The sequence below is a fragment of the Echinops telfairi genome, unplaced genomic scaffold (genome assembly GCF_000313985.2).
Source record: "Echinops telfairi isolate 266 unplaced genomic scaffold, ASM31398v2 ScPeMD7_70;HRSCAF=299, whole genome shotgun sequence".
Classification (NCBI taxonomy): Eukaryota; Metazoa; Chordata; class Mammalia; order Afrosoricida; family Tenrecidae; genus Echinops; species Echinops telfairi.
In genome coordinates this window covers 4458663-4474652 of record NW_022103968.1, presented here as the reverse complement: position 1 = coordinate 4474652, position 15990 = coordinate 4458663, and the positions used below count along the sequence as shown (strand labels likewise).

Here is a 15990-nt window from a genome sequence, read left to right as displayed (position 1 = left end):
GACACAGTCCACAGGCTAGGCATCCCACAGGTAGTGTAGCCTTTAAATTGAGGCACAGAACAAGCAAGGCAGTCGTACATTGGTCTGATGATCAAAGAGCGAGAGAAGAAAGGTGAGACTCACCAAGCCATTTATCTCTTTGCCCTTCAGTTAATCCCACTTGTGTTTATCAGCCAGGCTGGCACAATAAACTATCTCAGATGGTAATGATGATGTTGTGGGTAATGATGATGGTGAGGCTGATTGGAATGTTGATGGTGATGGTGATGCCAGCTTACAAGAACTGCTCATCTCTCAGCCAACGTGAACCTGGAAGCTTCATTCATTCCTTCATTCATTTGAAAACAAGCACTTCTTGTACATCACCACAGGTCTGTGTGGGGACATACCAATACCCAAACAGAAACCCCTCTTGGCCCCACCCATCTGTGGGGGGTTGGCCACCGAAGGGGCTGGTCGCATCCTTCATGTAAGCCCAGTTTCATGCTGAGCTGAGCCCTGTGAGTGCGGCACTGTCCACTGTCGTGCAAACTGGCTGGCTCACAGAGTAAGCTGATCAGGGCCCCTCTTCTGTGAAAGACTGGGCTTTCTCCCTCTCTTTTATTCCCCAGCCCTTGCGGCAGCTGGCCTTCCCAGTGTGGAGCAGACCCAGACGCGGTCACCTGGGCTGGGATGTTGTGGGACATCAATCTACTCCACTCGCTTCTGAAGGACAAAGTTATCCTTCATCGGGGGCTTATAGCGTTCCCCCACCCTGCTGCTCTGAGATATGAGAACATTCTGACGCTTCTACAACAGAGATGTGGAGGCAAAGCCCCAGAGAGGCCTCTCTTATATGCCTTTGACCCTTAGTCTTCTTGTGTCCCCTCCCTCTCAGATTCCAGCTCTGCGCTTACAGCATCTTTCAGGAATGGTCCTCCATGCGAGATATTCAGGCTGCCCCCGGGACGCTCACATGGTTTACAGACAAGGCTTTGGGCCTTCTCATTCTCCAGGGGTCCTTTCAGCCCCCTGACTGTGGACACTGCCATCCTGAAATGCACTGTCTGGGAAGAAGAGAGAGGAGGGAGTGTCGTGGAAACTCCTTTCTTTCTCCCTGACATCTGTCAGTGACCTTTTGTGGGAATGAGCAGTGTGGCTTTCCCCTGGCCTCCTGACAGTGTGTCCACTTGCCAAGGAGTTCTCTCCCCTCTCTCCCTCCTTGGCCCCTGGCCTCTTTCTTCTCCTTGACTTCCTTCTTCCATAAGTGCCTCATGACGCCTTTTTGAACTATTGCTATTATAATGTGTGGTAGGTGGTGGGTTTGCATACTAGACCGTCAACTCTGCATTCAACAGGCACACACACACACACACCATAGCCTACCCCTGTCCCTCTTATGGACCTCCACCTTCCTCTACCCCTGTCCCTCTTATGGACTTCCACCGTCCTCGTACCCAAGTCAGTGCTGCTCAATTCTCCAGCCAGTCGCAGTTGCTTCCTCTTCCTGGCCTTGCCTGCCACACCACCCTGGCCACCCTGGGGAGCCTCCTGTATTAGTCTAGGTACTTTGGAGAAACAAATCCACAGCAACTCATGTATAAGAGAGAGTTTTATGCAAAGAAAATGTGCATCACGAAAACATCCCAACCCAATGCTGCCCAAGCCCACAAGTCCAACATTAACCCATACCCAACACCAGTCCACAAAGTCCTCCACCTCACAAAACAGAGGCAATGATGCCGACTGCAGGAGGAAAGCTGAGTCAGTGAACGTGTAAGCATCTCAGCACTGGCAGGGGTCTCCACATGGCTGCTCCAGCACCCAGGGCTGCATCGGGATAGATCCATGTGGCTTCTCCTTGGGGATGTCTTGTAGGAAGTCCATCTTGCAAGCTGAAGCAGGGAACTGCTAAGGCAGCTGCACCCGATGCAACCATCACAAAACAAGAGACCCGAGAACTAGAAAGGCGAGGCTTCACCACCCATTTATCCCTCCACCTTTCAACCAGCCCCACATGTGATTATCGGCCAGGCTGGCACAATTAACTAACTCACCTCCCAAGTCTGGCCCTTTTGGGATGCAAGTCTCTATCGCGATCGTTCTCCTTTGAACCATGGTCTTGTATGTTATTCGTCCTTTGGTGACTGCTCACTCCACTCAGCATACTGTGTGTCGGGTCCTTCCATGCCGGGGGCTCCTTCATGGCTCTTCATAGTCTTGTAGTGATGTAGAGTATCCCACCTAGTGAGGTTTTGCATCACAGCTGTGTTACAGGCCTTTCATAGTTTATTGACCTTAATTTGTTTCTCTAAATGTTTCTTAACTGGGGATCTGGCTGCCTTCTGTGCTTCTGGAGGGCAGAGAAAGGTACAAATCCCATTTGGAACATAGACCCTAGCGATAGCCACATGGTGGGTTATGAGAGATACTTAAATTAAAATCCGTGGGGTAAGACAGCGATGAAGATATTTAAATATCTTATGGATAGGAAAACAATCCTGGACTTAAACTTGTAGACAGTGACTTGCGTGCCAACAAGTTGGTTTTGACTCAAGGCGACCCTTGCGTGTAACAGAGTGGGACACTTATGGTCCCATGCCGCCCTCACGACCCTGGCTGTATTCGAGCCGTGTTGCAGCCACGGCGTTTATTCCTCTCATTAAGCAGCTTCCTCATTGTCATGGGCTCTCTCCTCTTCTAAGGGACTTTATCCGAGTACTTGAGATGTCTTGCGATCCTTGATTCTAAAGAGCATGTGGCTGCACTTAGGTTGACAAAGACTTGTTTGTTCTCTGTCAGCCCTGCTGCATTTCATCTGCTTCACCAACATCATACTCTGAAGGACTAGTCTGCTCTCGGTTTTCCTTATCACTGCCCATTGTCAGTGAGCGGTTGTGCTACAATTCTTCTCTGCGCTCATTCCCCCGGTTTTCTGCTCACTCACTCCGTGGTCCTTCGGAAACATTTCCATGGTTACGACTTCATCTCTGATATCAAAGGCTATAGTGGTCCTGCTTATAGAGGCCCTTTAGAGGTCAGGGACGGCGAGATTCGTCTTACATGCTTCAGGCATGTTATCAGGAGAGACCAGTCCCTGGGTGGGGACTTTGTGCCTGGGCCAGGAGAGGGGCAGCGTCAGTGGTAAAGTGTAAAGCAGAGGGGCGGCGAGAAAGAGGAAGGCCCTTTGGGAGACGGGTTAACACAGCAGCTGCCACGGTGGGCTCCACCCTCAGAGCCATGGTGAGGACGGGGTAGGACGCTGCCTTCTGTTTTGTTATGTTGTGCGTAAGGGTGGCCGTGCCTGGGGCCCGACATGCCAGTACCTAAGAATCAACCGCCACAGCCACTGGAGGAGACGCCAGTCGTGTCTCCCTCGTGGCGTGTAGCGTGTCTGGCCCTGCTCAGGCCGCCCATTTCCCCTCTCCTTTCCCAGAGGACTGCCAGGCTGCCCTCTGAACCGCAGTGGCTGTGTTAAATCTGGGGGTAATGGACAGTTGTTGTTGTTCCCAAGGACAAAGGGGTGAACATTTGGTGGTGAAGGTGTGGATGCTCGTTCCAGCTACCCTGAGCTCTCTCGACTTCTGCCACTCTCGAGTCCTTGTTTTGTTGAGAGCTGAAGTTTGTTCTGAACTGAGGTCTGCAGGGTGAGAGCCCTGGCCCAAAGGCACTTGGTTGTGGGGGATCCAAAGGCACTTGGTTGTGGGGAACCCTCTGAAGGATCCCCGAGAGCCCGGAGCGCTTCCCCTCGGACTTCGCTCTGCCTGGGCTTGCAGTGCGGGACAGCATCGTTAGCTGGAGAGCCAGCAAACAGGCACCTTCTGTGTCAGACATAGTGAATCAGATTTCTCCACCAGCATCAATCCTGCTTTCTGGAGTTGCGGTCAGTCATCTGGGATTAGCTTCGTGGATCAATAGCTATTTATCACGAGGAAGCTTCCACTTTGCTACCTTTCTCTGTGTCATAGAAATAAAATACAAAGTCCAAGCCCATGCCCTGCAAGTCTAATCTGACTCAGCGTGACCCGCTATGGGGTTTCCAAGGCTGTAAATTTTGGGGGGAGCTGACAGCCTCACTTGTCTCCCGAGGAGCGGCTGGTGGGTTTGAACTGCCATCCTTTCAAAGAGTAGACCAACAGTTATCGACAGCTCCACAAGATCTGGTAATAGAATGTAGGTAATGTCACTCCTGGTTGGGAATGTGTACAACGTTTAAACTGACCAAGGAACAAGGCGTGATTTATTCTTCTTACCTACCAGTGTGCCCCTGCGTGCTCACCTCCCACCTTTCTTCCACCTCAAAATGAATCGCACCATGGGTGCTCCCTGGCCAGTTTGGCAAGACCAAGAGCTTAGACCCTAGAGTCTTCCACAGGTCTCACATTACCAAAAGATGCTTCAAAGGCTTTGCTACAAGATGCTAATCATTTAAATGTTCTAAGTGCATTGGTCGGCACAAAGAAACTGATTATTAAATTTTCATCCTTCAGAGATTCTGAGTAGAATGTTTAATATAATAAAGGCTCATTAATTACGCTTTATCAACCACTTATCTGTCAGTCTGTCATACTGTGGTGGCATGCGGGTGTGGCTGTGATGCTGGAAGATATGCCACCCGTGTTTCAAATACCAGCAGGGTCACCCATGGGACATCCTGGTGAGAAGAAGCTACTTCCAGAAAGATGGGCGAGTGGAACGCGTGCGGATATCAGGGGGACGCTGTTGGCTGTGATGCTTCGTGAGGACCACCCCTCAGCTTGGAAGGCTCTCGGCGTCTCAGTGCATGTTAACCCTGCAATGCACTGATGGCGTTAGACATTTCACTTGTTAGCTTCAGAATGTTCATTGGATCCAGATTCAGGAAGTTCCAGTTTATGTCCATGTCTTTGTTTCCGTAGCGAACGGCTCCATCTCTTCTATATTTTGAAATCTAATATGTGCCATGATGTGTGGGGTTGTTGTCAGCGGACTGTGCCTGGGATCACCTGTGGGTCTCCCTTGGTGCCTCTCTCTTCTCTTTAACGTGGCCCCGAGTCCTCTCTTAGGTAGGGGCTGGTGTTTTAGCTGCTGTTTGAAAACAGGAATGTGTATCTGAGAAAACAAGGCTGTGGGCTCTCTGGATGGGATGGGATCTTCCCCTAAAACGGAGCTGTGTCTTCCAGGCAAAGGAAGCAGGCCTGTCCACCTCCTTCTGCCGAGGGAGTGGGCTCCGCCTAGACTGTAGCTCAGTGAGACCCAGTCGACTCTTTCTCTTCAAGGGTTTAAGGTTGTGAGCGAGTGCTCGTATCTGGACTCCTATTCTTCTGTATGTTCCCCAAGGACTACTTTTCCCTGGAGACCGATAAGACTCCCTTCTGCTTTCCAGAGCTTCTCTTTCAGTATTCCCACTCCACAAACGCCTTGGGGTGCGAATGCCTGCATGCGCGTGACCTCTCCAAGTGTTGCTACCCCTGCCACATGTTGCTGCATCACACCCGCAGAAGGAAGTGTGTGTGTGTGTGTTTGTGTGTCTTGGGGTGGGGGTGCTAGGAGGGGCAATGGCTTCATCTTCATTGCTTAATATTCCATCTGAGCCAACCTTCCCTTGATAAACCTGATCACCCACAGACACACTAGGCTAGGCTGCCGTGTCTCCATTTTAGACAGAAACTCTTTGTTTTATGTTGGAGCTCATTTACATATAAGATTACCTCTAGGGTAATTAATTATCACTTAGTTTACAAATTTTCCATTGTACACAAGTTTTCAGGTGGAGTGTACTTTTAATTAGGCAGAGAACCGTCCACATTAATCAAGCATCTGAGGTTCCTTCAAATGCATTGCCTTTTACCAAGAGCAACTGGAAGTCACTGCTGATGAATAATTTATAGGAGAGGCGTACTTACAATTAGTGACACATTTGCGTTTGTGCAACGCATGCATACGAGCGCGCATGGCCCGCCTGTGGGAAACACGCCGCCTCTTGAAGGCGCCGGACAGAGTCGTTCACTCGGAGGCAGATCCATTCTTGGACTTGCTCGAGTTCCTTTCAAATGATGTCAACTTTAGAAACGTCAGTGTCTTTGTGAGCATGATGCAATCTCGTGCAAAAAGTGGCAGGAAATAAACCAAACTCTTGACCGTCTGCAGTGCTGAGTGTGAGCGCCATAGGGCAGGCTTCGGCCCGAGTTTCCTTTCCCTGCCTCTCTCCTTTCTGGCTCTCTCAGGTGTCTTCCCGCTTTCTGGTATGCCCCGCTGTCGTGATCCGTAGGGTTTTGCCCAGCGGGTGCTTTGGAAGTAGCTCTCCAGGCCTTTCTGCGTAGTCTGTCGCCATCTAGAACCCCCACTGAAACCGGTTGAGCACAACAGTATCAAGCCAGGCACCACTGACAGACTCCCGCCTTAGCTGGGAGTCAGACCCAGTCCTCCCCCACGGAGGTTGAGAGCTCAGCCCCTGAGTCACACGGTATAGATGCTGCTGCAGGGCATCTTGTGGTTGTCGTTGTTAGGTGCCTGCGAGCCGGTTCCGACTCATGAAGACCCTCATGTACAACAGAGCAAACCACAGCCTGGCCCTGTGCCGTCCTCACAATGGCCCTCAGGCGGGAGCCCATCACTGCAACCCTGTGTCCGTCTGTCTGGTTGAGGACCTCCCTCTTTTGGCTGTGCTTCCGCTTGACCAAGCATGCTGACCTGCTCCAGGCACTGGCCTCTCCTGGCGGCCCGTCCTAAGTACGCGAGATGAAGTCTTGCCGTGCCTGCCTCTAAGGAGCAACTCTGGCTGTACTTCTTCTGAGCTGGATCTGTGTGTTCTTTTGGCCGTCCCTGGCAGCACCATAGCGCCGACACATCCATGCTTACACTGCATCCAAGGAGCCAGCAGTGTCACCGTTACCAAAAACCACGTCTTAGCAGAGAGGGCCACCTTGGTGGGAGTTGCAATGTAACCATGGGCAGCCCTCCCAGTTCATCCCTTTTCAAGGTGGGCTCTGTGTTTTGTGGGGGGGGGAGGAAGTGGCCTATTCCGAGCCGCTGCCCAGGCCCCTCTGTCCTTGCCCCGAGGCAGCAGGGAGACGGGCTGGGGGCTTCCGGGGCCAGCAGGACCCCTCGAGCTCTGTGTGTTTCTTTGCAGACTGTACGAGAACAAAGGGGAGGCCGACTTCATGGAGTCCTTGCTGCAGCTGTTCCGCTCCATCAACAGCATGATGGGCAACCTGTCGGAGCAGACGGTGCGGGTGAAGGTGAGCCACAGCCAAGGATGGCCTGGGAGCTGGGCACCCAGCTGTCTGGACTGGTGGGGGAGGCCTGGACTGGTGGGGGAGGCCTGGGGTGTCTTTTCTGCCATGATGCCCGGAGGCTAATTCGATGATGCCCTGAGGCTAAAGGGATTTCTACCCTTCCTGGATGTTCTTCCACGCTCTTGTCAATCACCCGCTTGCTGCCCCACTGGGAGAGCCTGGCTCTTCACTTGGTTGAAGTAAGGACAAGTCAAAGAGGAGAGGGCTTGACCCTGCACTTGCTGGAGGACCGGGCTCCGGGAGGTGCCTGGGGACATGGGGGCTGCATCTGGCGGGGCTCCCCTGGGGAGAAGCTTTCCCATCTCCATCCAGGCTCTGCAGGAGGGCGAGCTCCTGACCCTCCTGTTCCCATTCACCCCAACTTTGCCCACCTGTCCTCATTGCTGCTCTGTGAAAGAAAGGTGCCGTGAGGCCTGGGTGCTCACTTACTCGCTGCCTGGGAGTCCACATGCGGGTGGGCTGCAGACTCCGTCACCCGTGGGTGCCCCTCCTATGGGGCTGGTTGGTGCAGAAACCTGCTGCTGTGGAGTCAGTCACTTTGGACACGTGGTGACTCCGTGTGCTTCGTCCACAGGGTGGCCCACGGAGCCGATGGTGACTCACAGAGACCCCGTAGCACAGGGTAGAGATGCCCTGTGGGTTTCAGAGACTGTCACTGCTTGTGGGTGTAGAGCGTTTTTTCTCTCTCTTGGGAAGCCTGGTGGCTCTGAACTGCTGACTTTGCGGTCAACCACTGGACCACCGGGGCTCCTCACAGGGTGGCCACCACTTCTTTGTGTCCCTTGCGGCACCTCTGGGAACACTCGAGCCTCCAGCCTGTCAGTTTGAGCCAGGGAGCCCCATGTACCACCCATGGCAGGAGCTATGTGGCTAGTTAGCTGCCTGGTCCAGTTCCTTCCAAGAGCAAGGATTCCCCCAGTGGCGTTGAAATCCCAGCTTTCCCTAGGCTCCTCAAGGCCAGGCTGGCTCCTCCTACCTGGGCGTCCACCCCAACCCCAGATGCTCTTTTCTTCCCGACTTCCGAACACCCCCTCACGGCTGTAGTCTTACAACTACAGCCGAGGCTGGTGGCCGAGGCCTTGAGGTCCCACAGGAGCAAACTCCGGTACAGCCACCTTGGAGGCACGGCAGCCGTCTGGCAGAACCTTCGGATGCTGCAGTGTAAGTTTTCCGTCCTCAACACAGACATGTTATTTAAAAAAGAAAAAAATCAGGCATCTATGGAGGAAGCCATGTGGTGTGTCTATTAAGAGTTTTAGGCTGATGATTTTGGGAACCCCGGTGCTGCCAGGAGCTGCCTCTGCATGCCAGCGTTAAAATTCGCCGTGTGCTTGCGACGGCTTTTGACCAAACCCAAGGGGCTTTTTGGAAAAACTGATGTGCAACGGAGGGTGAGCACAGACGAAAATCACAGCAGGTTTTAGGGAGCACACACGTCATTGCAAGCTTCTAAATATACCCTGGTGTGATCTAATCTTTGGGGCCGACTCGTGCCTGCACGCCTCCATCCACGTCAGAAGACAGTGTGTGAGCAGTGGCGCTCACAGACCGGCCGGCTCTCTTTGAAGAGTCACCTCTCTGGCTGGTAATAACGTGCCCTGTCGCCTCGCACGAGGTGCCGTCCGACAGCTGAGGCACAGGGTTCTGGAGACGGGACCCTCACTTGGGCCTGTTCGGACGCCTCTGTTCTTTCCACTCTGCTCGGTGGACGGTGCTGAGGACCCGATGAGTTGCTTCACAGAGAGATGAGATGCCACCTCTCCAGCATCTTCAGGTTCAGCATCGCTTCCGGAGGGGTGGCCTTCGCGGAGCGCTGATGTTGATGTGGGCTGCAGGACACAGGGTGAAGTGCATTCTCAGGCCCCCATGGCCTGATTTTGGGTGCCCGGTGTGGCCTTATTTGAGAACTGCACCAATTGTCCTCCTGGGGGGAGGGCTTTCTGTCAAATCCAAAGGACAGCACGGAGAGTGTCCAGTAGTGAATTCTTGTGAGTCAGCGTGCTGCCCACAGGCCAGTCCTCACAGCGGCCCCTTTTTCTGTGTGATGGAGGCGCAGGTGTTTTCCAGCAGGGTCCCTAATTTTAAGCACGCAAACGCACAAGGAGTGGCGTGCTTGGGCGGGGTCTCATGTCCGGCGGGCAAGGAGGCCCCTGGCAGATGCGTAGATCGGGCCCTCGCCTTCTGTGGGCCCGGGTAGAGCCCCGTGGGTCTGCCTGGATCTCAGCTCTGCTTCCTGGGTTTCTGCTCAGCCTCCAGATGGTTATTTTCTCAAGTCCATCCATCTCCTGATTGATGTCCCAGCCTTGGGTACCTCTTGCTAGGGTTACATTAGGAGCCTTGGGTGGGTGGGGCACCGGTTCAGGGGCTTGGCCAATAACCAAGTTGTCTGTGCTTCAGACCCACCGGCTGCCCTGAAGGAGACAAGCCCTGGTGGTCTGCTCCGATCAGGACCGTCGTTCGGTGCTGTCGGGTAGTTTCCACTCATCCCCTCATGGAGACCCCTTGAACGCCATTACCAAACACCGCCGGTTCTGCTCTATCCTTCCCATCGTTCTTACCTTTGTGTCAACCCATCTTGTCGGGGTCTGCCTCTTTTTCCACTCTCCTTCCACTTTACCAAGCAAGATGTCCCTTTCCTAGGACTGGTCTCTGCTGATAACTTGTCCAAAGTGTGTGTGAGGGAAGACTCCTCGTCCTAGCTTCTAAGGAGCACTCTGCTGGACTTCTTCCAAGACAGATTGGTTTGTACCTTTGGCAGTCCATGGTACTATTGAGATGACAGCTTTGGGAACCCTGTTGGGCCATCTGCGCTGTCCTGGAGAGTGGCAATGAGCTGGACACAGATCGATGTCAATGGCTGCCCTGTGCCAGCTCCCTCTCTTTGCTTTGTCTCCTCTGGAGAGCATGCTTCTGAGCATGGCCCCGAGGGTGTGCTACCCCAGCCTTGCTCCTGCCGCTCACTTTGAGGGACAGCAGCTCTGCCTTGGAAACTTTGGGTCCGTACAGTCTGAGTATTAGCTCCTTTTGTTCCACGTTCATGTTGTTATTGTTGATGCCGAATCGGATCTGACTCACAGTGACCTCTATGTACAAGAGGACGACTCACCTCCAGGTCCTGCACCAGCCTCGCCCTCATTGCCTTGTTTGAGCCCATTGTTATAGCTACTCCCCCCCTCACGTTCTACTTTACCAAGCATGAAGCCCCTCTCCAGGGAGCGTCCCCCTGATAGCATGTCCAAAGAAGGCTAGACAAAGTCTCACCACCCTCCTTCTGCGGTACTGCACCCAAGGCAGATGGATTTATTCTCCTGCCAGTCCGTGGTCCATGCCAACACCACCATTCGAAGGGTCATCCTTCGGTCTTCCGTCTTCCTGGTCCAGCTTTCCTGTGTATGGGAGGCGGTTGCAAACACCACAGGTTGGTTCAGGTGTGCTTCAGTCCTCAAGGTGTTACTGCACTTCTGGGCCTTTCCAAACGTGGTTGTCAGCGGCAGGTTAGCCCAGTGCGGTCAGTACAGCGTTTGATGTCCTGACTGCAGATTCCCTGGGTGTCCGTGGTGCATCCAAGCAGAAGGAAAGAAGCCCTGGGCGACTGTGAGTGCATGGAAGCGATTTAAAAGGTTTGCAAGAGAGATCGATAGATAAGATAGGTAGACAGATTAGATTAAATTAGATAGATAGATAGATAACATGTGTGCGAGTCCCAAAAAGAATGGCGTGTCTTTTCTGGGACTGGCCCTGCAAGCCTGGGAGAAGCGGTTGTCGGGGACAGCTGCAGGTACTGGGGGCAGCAGGTGGTTCTGGGCTGGCCTGCAGGGCCCCCTGGAAGAAGGGGCTGTTGGGGATGGCTGAGTGGGTGGCAGCAGGTAGTTCTGTTTGTGGAAAAGCCCATGGTTAGGGGACCAGGTTGAGGGCAGTGGAGCTTTGCGAGGAGCCATCACAGCTGCTGCCATTTGCTCACAACTTCAGAAACCAAAATCCTCCCGACTGTGCAGCGACCAGAGGCAGGCTGTGCCTGGGACGGGGCACAGGCCGCTGGGCCAGCTGGGATGGAGGAGTCCACAGTGCTCTGTAGAGGGAGACGGGGCCTGGGATCCAGGGTCCAGATGTTCTTTCTCATCCTTGTGTGCATCTGCTGTGAGGATAAAACGGGGGCGTATTTGTGACTAAGCTCTTAGGCGCTTCCTGGAAGACATCCTGTCATTGGCCTGTTCGGTCTCGTCTGTTCCCATCTTCTAGATCTAAGGGTCTCCCACACTGACATTACTAGTTGATCGGGACTCAGTGTACTTCCTGTTTGACCATTTGGTCTCTCAGCCAACAGCCCAGTGCTGACCATGCAGTGTGATGCCGACGCGTGGCTGCCCTCGTGGCTGCCTTCATGGACTTCATGGACAGAGTAGAACTGCATACCGCTAGCCATCTTATAAAACAGGGGCCCTGACTCGAGGGCACTTTTCCTTACTGCCCTAGGGATTGACTGGGGTGGAGATTCGCTGGATTTGAGCCCTCCGTGCTGAGGTTGGCACACAGAGCCAGGGGGGTGGTCTTTGTTCCTAGGGAACGGGCATCCCTGCCTCCTCCCATCTTCACCATCTCACCTGTGAGCTGTGTTGGGAGCGAGCCCTTTGTGACAGAGTGAATGCCGTTTTCAGGTGAGCTTTGCTCTTCCTGGCCCGTGGTTCATTTCCTTAAAGAGAATAGTCTGTCCTGGATATGTGGCCCTTTCTCATCTTCTGCCTCAGCCTGCCTTCTCCTGAATATACGCCCTTGCTTGTCTACGCCTCTCTCAGTCTACACTCTTCCTCCCTGGAGCTTTGAGCAGCCTCTTGCTGGTTTGTTTATTCCAGGCTCGCATCTGGGATCCACGCTGCCTGTCACTGATGTGGAAGCTTAGAGGAGTATTACCCTGTGGAGGAGCCCTCCATGCTGGCGATGATGACACAGGATTTCAGAAGTCTTGGTGTGCACATGTGACATTGGCCCTCACTAGGGGACGGTGGCCGTCATCATCGCAGACCCCAGGTGGCCCTCTCTCCCAGCTCTGCCTTTTCTCTTTATGCCGCAGTCAGCATGGCCGTAAGGACTCCGAGTCTTGCCAGTGTCATCCTGCTTTATCACAAAGCACCTTTCACCCTGTCCTTGTCCTCAGTTTTCCAAGGACTGTGGTCATGGAAGAGGCCTTGACAGCCCAGTTGGCTACCTGATGGCTGTTAAATCAAAAGGTCGTGGGTTCAAATCCATCAACTGCTTCTTGGGATAAAGAGGAGGCTGTCTCTAGCCCATAAAGAGTTTCGGTTTTAGAAGCCCCAAGGAGCAGTTCTTTGCTGTCCTGTAGGATTGCTATGAGTCAGGATCTGCTCAGTGACCAGTGGATGTCCTCTGGTGCTATGTGGTCAGGTTGGGCTGCTAGTTAAACAAGGTTGGCGGTTCAAGTCCACCAGCTGCTCCCTAGGAGAAAGATCTTCTTTCTGTGAAGATTAAGTCTTGGAAATGCTACAGAGGGGTTGCTCTGAGCCAGCATTGGGTTTGCCTTTGGTTGGTGTGTGATCACAGGAGAAAAGTAGAACATAACCCAAAGTGAGCAAGGGGATCTGGCTCTCTGCCTTTGAGCAGGGATACGACAGGGTAGACCTGCCCCTGCGGGCTTCTGAGACTGACTCCACGGGGGCAGAAACCTTCATCTTTGCCTCTTGAGTCAGGATGGTGGTTTCCAACTGTGGACTTGGCGGTTATCGGCCAACAGCATAACCACTATGCCACCAAGGCTCCTCCATGAAAGAAAATAGGAATTCCTTCTCTCGCCTCCTCCCAGGATTTACCCTGGGAGCATTTCAGGCTTCGCAGAAACACGGCTTTTCCCAGTGCAGTAAGTAGAGGAACGTGGTCCCAGCCATCCCGTTCCTCTGGTATGTTTTCATGGGCTCGTCACTTTTCAGGAACACTGGTATCCTAACTCGCCCAAGTCACTCTTTCAGGGAGCTGAGGGTGCCCTCTGCCTTTGGGGGATGGGGCTCTCTTTCTTTGGGGGAAGTGGGCCCCATGTGATGCCTTCTTAGGGCACTCTTGATTAGGCTGCGGGCGGGTGCAGATGCAGCCTGGCCGGGTGTTTGGTTACATAACTGGTGGAGGGAGCGGGTGCCCGTGCGGTTCCAGGAGGCCGGATTTGCTCCCTGTGTCCAGCTGGCCTGCAGGGCCTGGCCTAATCCTAATCCCGCCTATTTGCCCAGCTCAGCCACTCCGTTCTGGTCATCTCTTGTGATCCAGCCGGCGCTAACACGGTGGCCATCAGAAGCAATCACGAGAAAGCTTTGTGAAGGGCTGCAGGGAGTGTAATCCAGCAAAGTCCCTGGTTTTTAATAGCTGAGTGGTCGATGCACGCGTGTCTACCCCAGGCGCTCAGGTTACTCTCTCAGGTTACTCTCGGGCTTTTAAATGGGCTCCGGAAGCAGCTGGTCCAGCCCTCAGGGAGCCCCCATCGGAGAGGCTGACTTCTGAGTAAGATGCTGAGCAGGGCCACAGACCTGCCCCCCACAGGATCCAGTGCGCTCTCTCTTTGGAATGGCGTTTTTGAAGTGGCATTGGCTGGACGCTTTCACAGAGTCTGACTTGAAGTATAACTGTGAGGCTGCACTAGAGTGCACATCGCATTAACCCAACTCCACCGATGACGAGAAAGTAGGAGAAGGAGGACCTGCCCAGGTCATGGGGAGACCCCGGTGTGGACCAGGCACTGCCGTGTCAGGGCTCAGAAGCCACACCGCTCCCCTCTGCTCAGATGTCCTCGCGGCCACGTGCTCCTGGTTTTCCCTCCCACCAGGGACATGGCCACGGGCAGCTGCAGACTCACTGTTTCTTCTGGGGGAGATTGGCCCAGAGGACGCATGCCGACTGTCATAGAGGCCACCCCAAGCCTCAGAAAGCCAAGCCAAGCTGAAACCTTGTGGCTGTGTTTAGGGCGATGGGAAATCTGGAAGCCAAACATGGGAGGGGGGTTACCACGTGGGAAGAGGCCCGGATATCAGGGCATTGTCCCCATGGAGAATGCAACATGTCACCCCGTCTGATGCAGAGATGCTGCCTCACGGCACGGGGCCATGCTCACTCACAGCGGCCCTGTAGGACAGGGCAGAGTGGCCCCTGTGGGTTTTTGAGACTGTAACTCTTTAGGGGCGAAGAAAGCCCTGTCTTTCTTCTGAGCAGTGGACGGTGGTCATTCGGGACCACAACCCAACTTGTAATCAGTATGCACCCCAGGGCTCCCCTAAGGACAAAACCACACCCTCGAGGGCTCTGCGGCTCTCAGCTCACAGAGCATTCAGAACCAAGGACAGCAGCAACACCTCTCTCTAGTCCTTTAGCTCTGAGTTTCCTTGACCTCTTTGTCCCCAGATCACAGTTCTGACCCTGGTACTCCTTTGAGCATGTCCTCACGGGAAACCTGTCGGAAAGTCATTGGCCATGATGAGCTTTACTGAAAGTTCAAGGAGACTAGCCATGAACTGACCACTGCCCTTGAGTTGATGCCGACTCATAGTGACCCTACAGGACAGGGCATTACTGCCCCTGTAAGCTCCCAAGACTGTAACTCTTTATGAGAATAGAAAGCCCTGTCTTCCTTCTGTGGAGCGGCTGGTGGTTTCCAACTGCTGACCCTGTGGTTAGCCCCTCACCTTGAGGTCATTGTGCCACCAGGAGTCCTGGCGATGCTGTCAGAGCTGCAGATCCCGGACTGTGAGTAAGCAGAGAACCGTCTGGGAAGGGAAACGCAAACACGTTCTGGGAAGATGAGCCACAGGAAGTGTTATGACTGCCCCGTTACAAATCCCAGACCAGACTCACTGCCAGCGAGTCCACACTGACTCTTAGCGAGCGACCCCAGTGGCTTTCCAAGACCATACTCTTGCTGATAGTAGAAAGCCCTGTCTTTCTCCTGTGGAGCAGTTGGTGGTCTTGAACTGCCAACCTTACTGACGACAACACAACAAGTGACCATTTCCCTACCTGAGCTCCCTCTTTTGAGTATTCAAAAAATAAAACATTGAAAACACAGACTTAAACCGCGATTGAGTCAATGCTGACTCACAGCGACCCCCTGTGGGTTTCTGAGACTGCCACTGTGGACAGGAGTAGAAAGGCCCTTCTTTCTCCCTCAGTGCTGCTGGTGGTTTTGAACTGCCAACCATGTGAATCGCAGCCCAACACAGAACCACTGCCCCTCAGGGCTCCATAGAAAGCTCCAGGGAGAACCTGGAAGAATAAGGTGGTCCAGTCAGGTTCCGGCTCACACAGGCTTCCCTGTATTAGGGAGCAGCGGGAAGTTCCCTTAAAATCACTAAGGCTTTCCCACCGGCTTTTTGAAGCTCCCCTCTTGCTAACTGCACTTATGCCTCACAGCGTGACATGCACATCCCTGAACGCTAAGATCCAGGAAGTTGGGGAGAAAGGTGGAGGCAGCCTTGAAAACAGGGAGAGGGAAGAGGAGGGACAGAGCAGGAGGTGAGCTGGGGGGACTGGGTCACCGTTTGCAAATGAGGCCAGGGTTCTGGTGGGGCTGTGGCTAGGCTGCCTTGGACCTGCTGGCAGGGCTGACTGACCCAAGCTGGTGACAGCCTTCCTGGAAGGACACTCCCAGGCCAGAGAGTGGGATCCCCCCTTCCCCAAAATCAAACTCACCACCATCGAGTCAGTACTGACGCGCCTCTGGTATGTTTTCATGGGCTCGTCACTTTTC

At 53.7% G+C, this 15990-nt stretch overlaps 1 protein-coding gene across 1 annotated transcript in view; it reads left to right on the top strand.

Annotated features, from left to right (window-relative positions):
• The window catches only part of DOCK1 (dedicator of cytokinesis 1), a 408265-nt gene that overhangs the window by 67143 nt on the left and 325132 nt on the right, over positions 1 to 15990 (top strand). The window contains exon 22 of the mRNA XM_004701236.2: positions 7091 to 7199. Coding sequence (XP_004701293.1) covers positions 7091 to 7199 — 109 coding nt within the window. The remainder of the gene's footprint in view (positions 1 to 7090; positions 7200 to 15990) is intronic.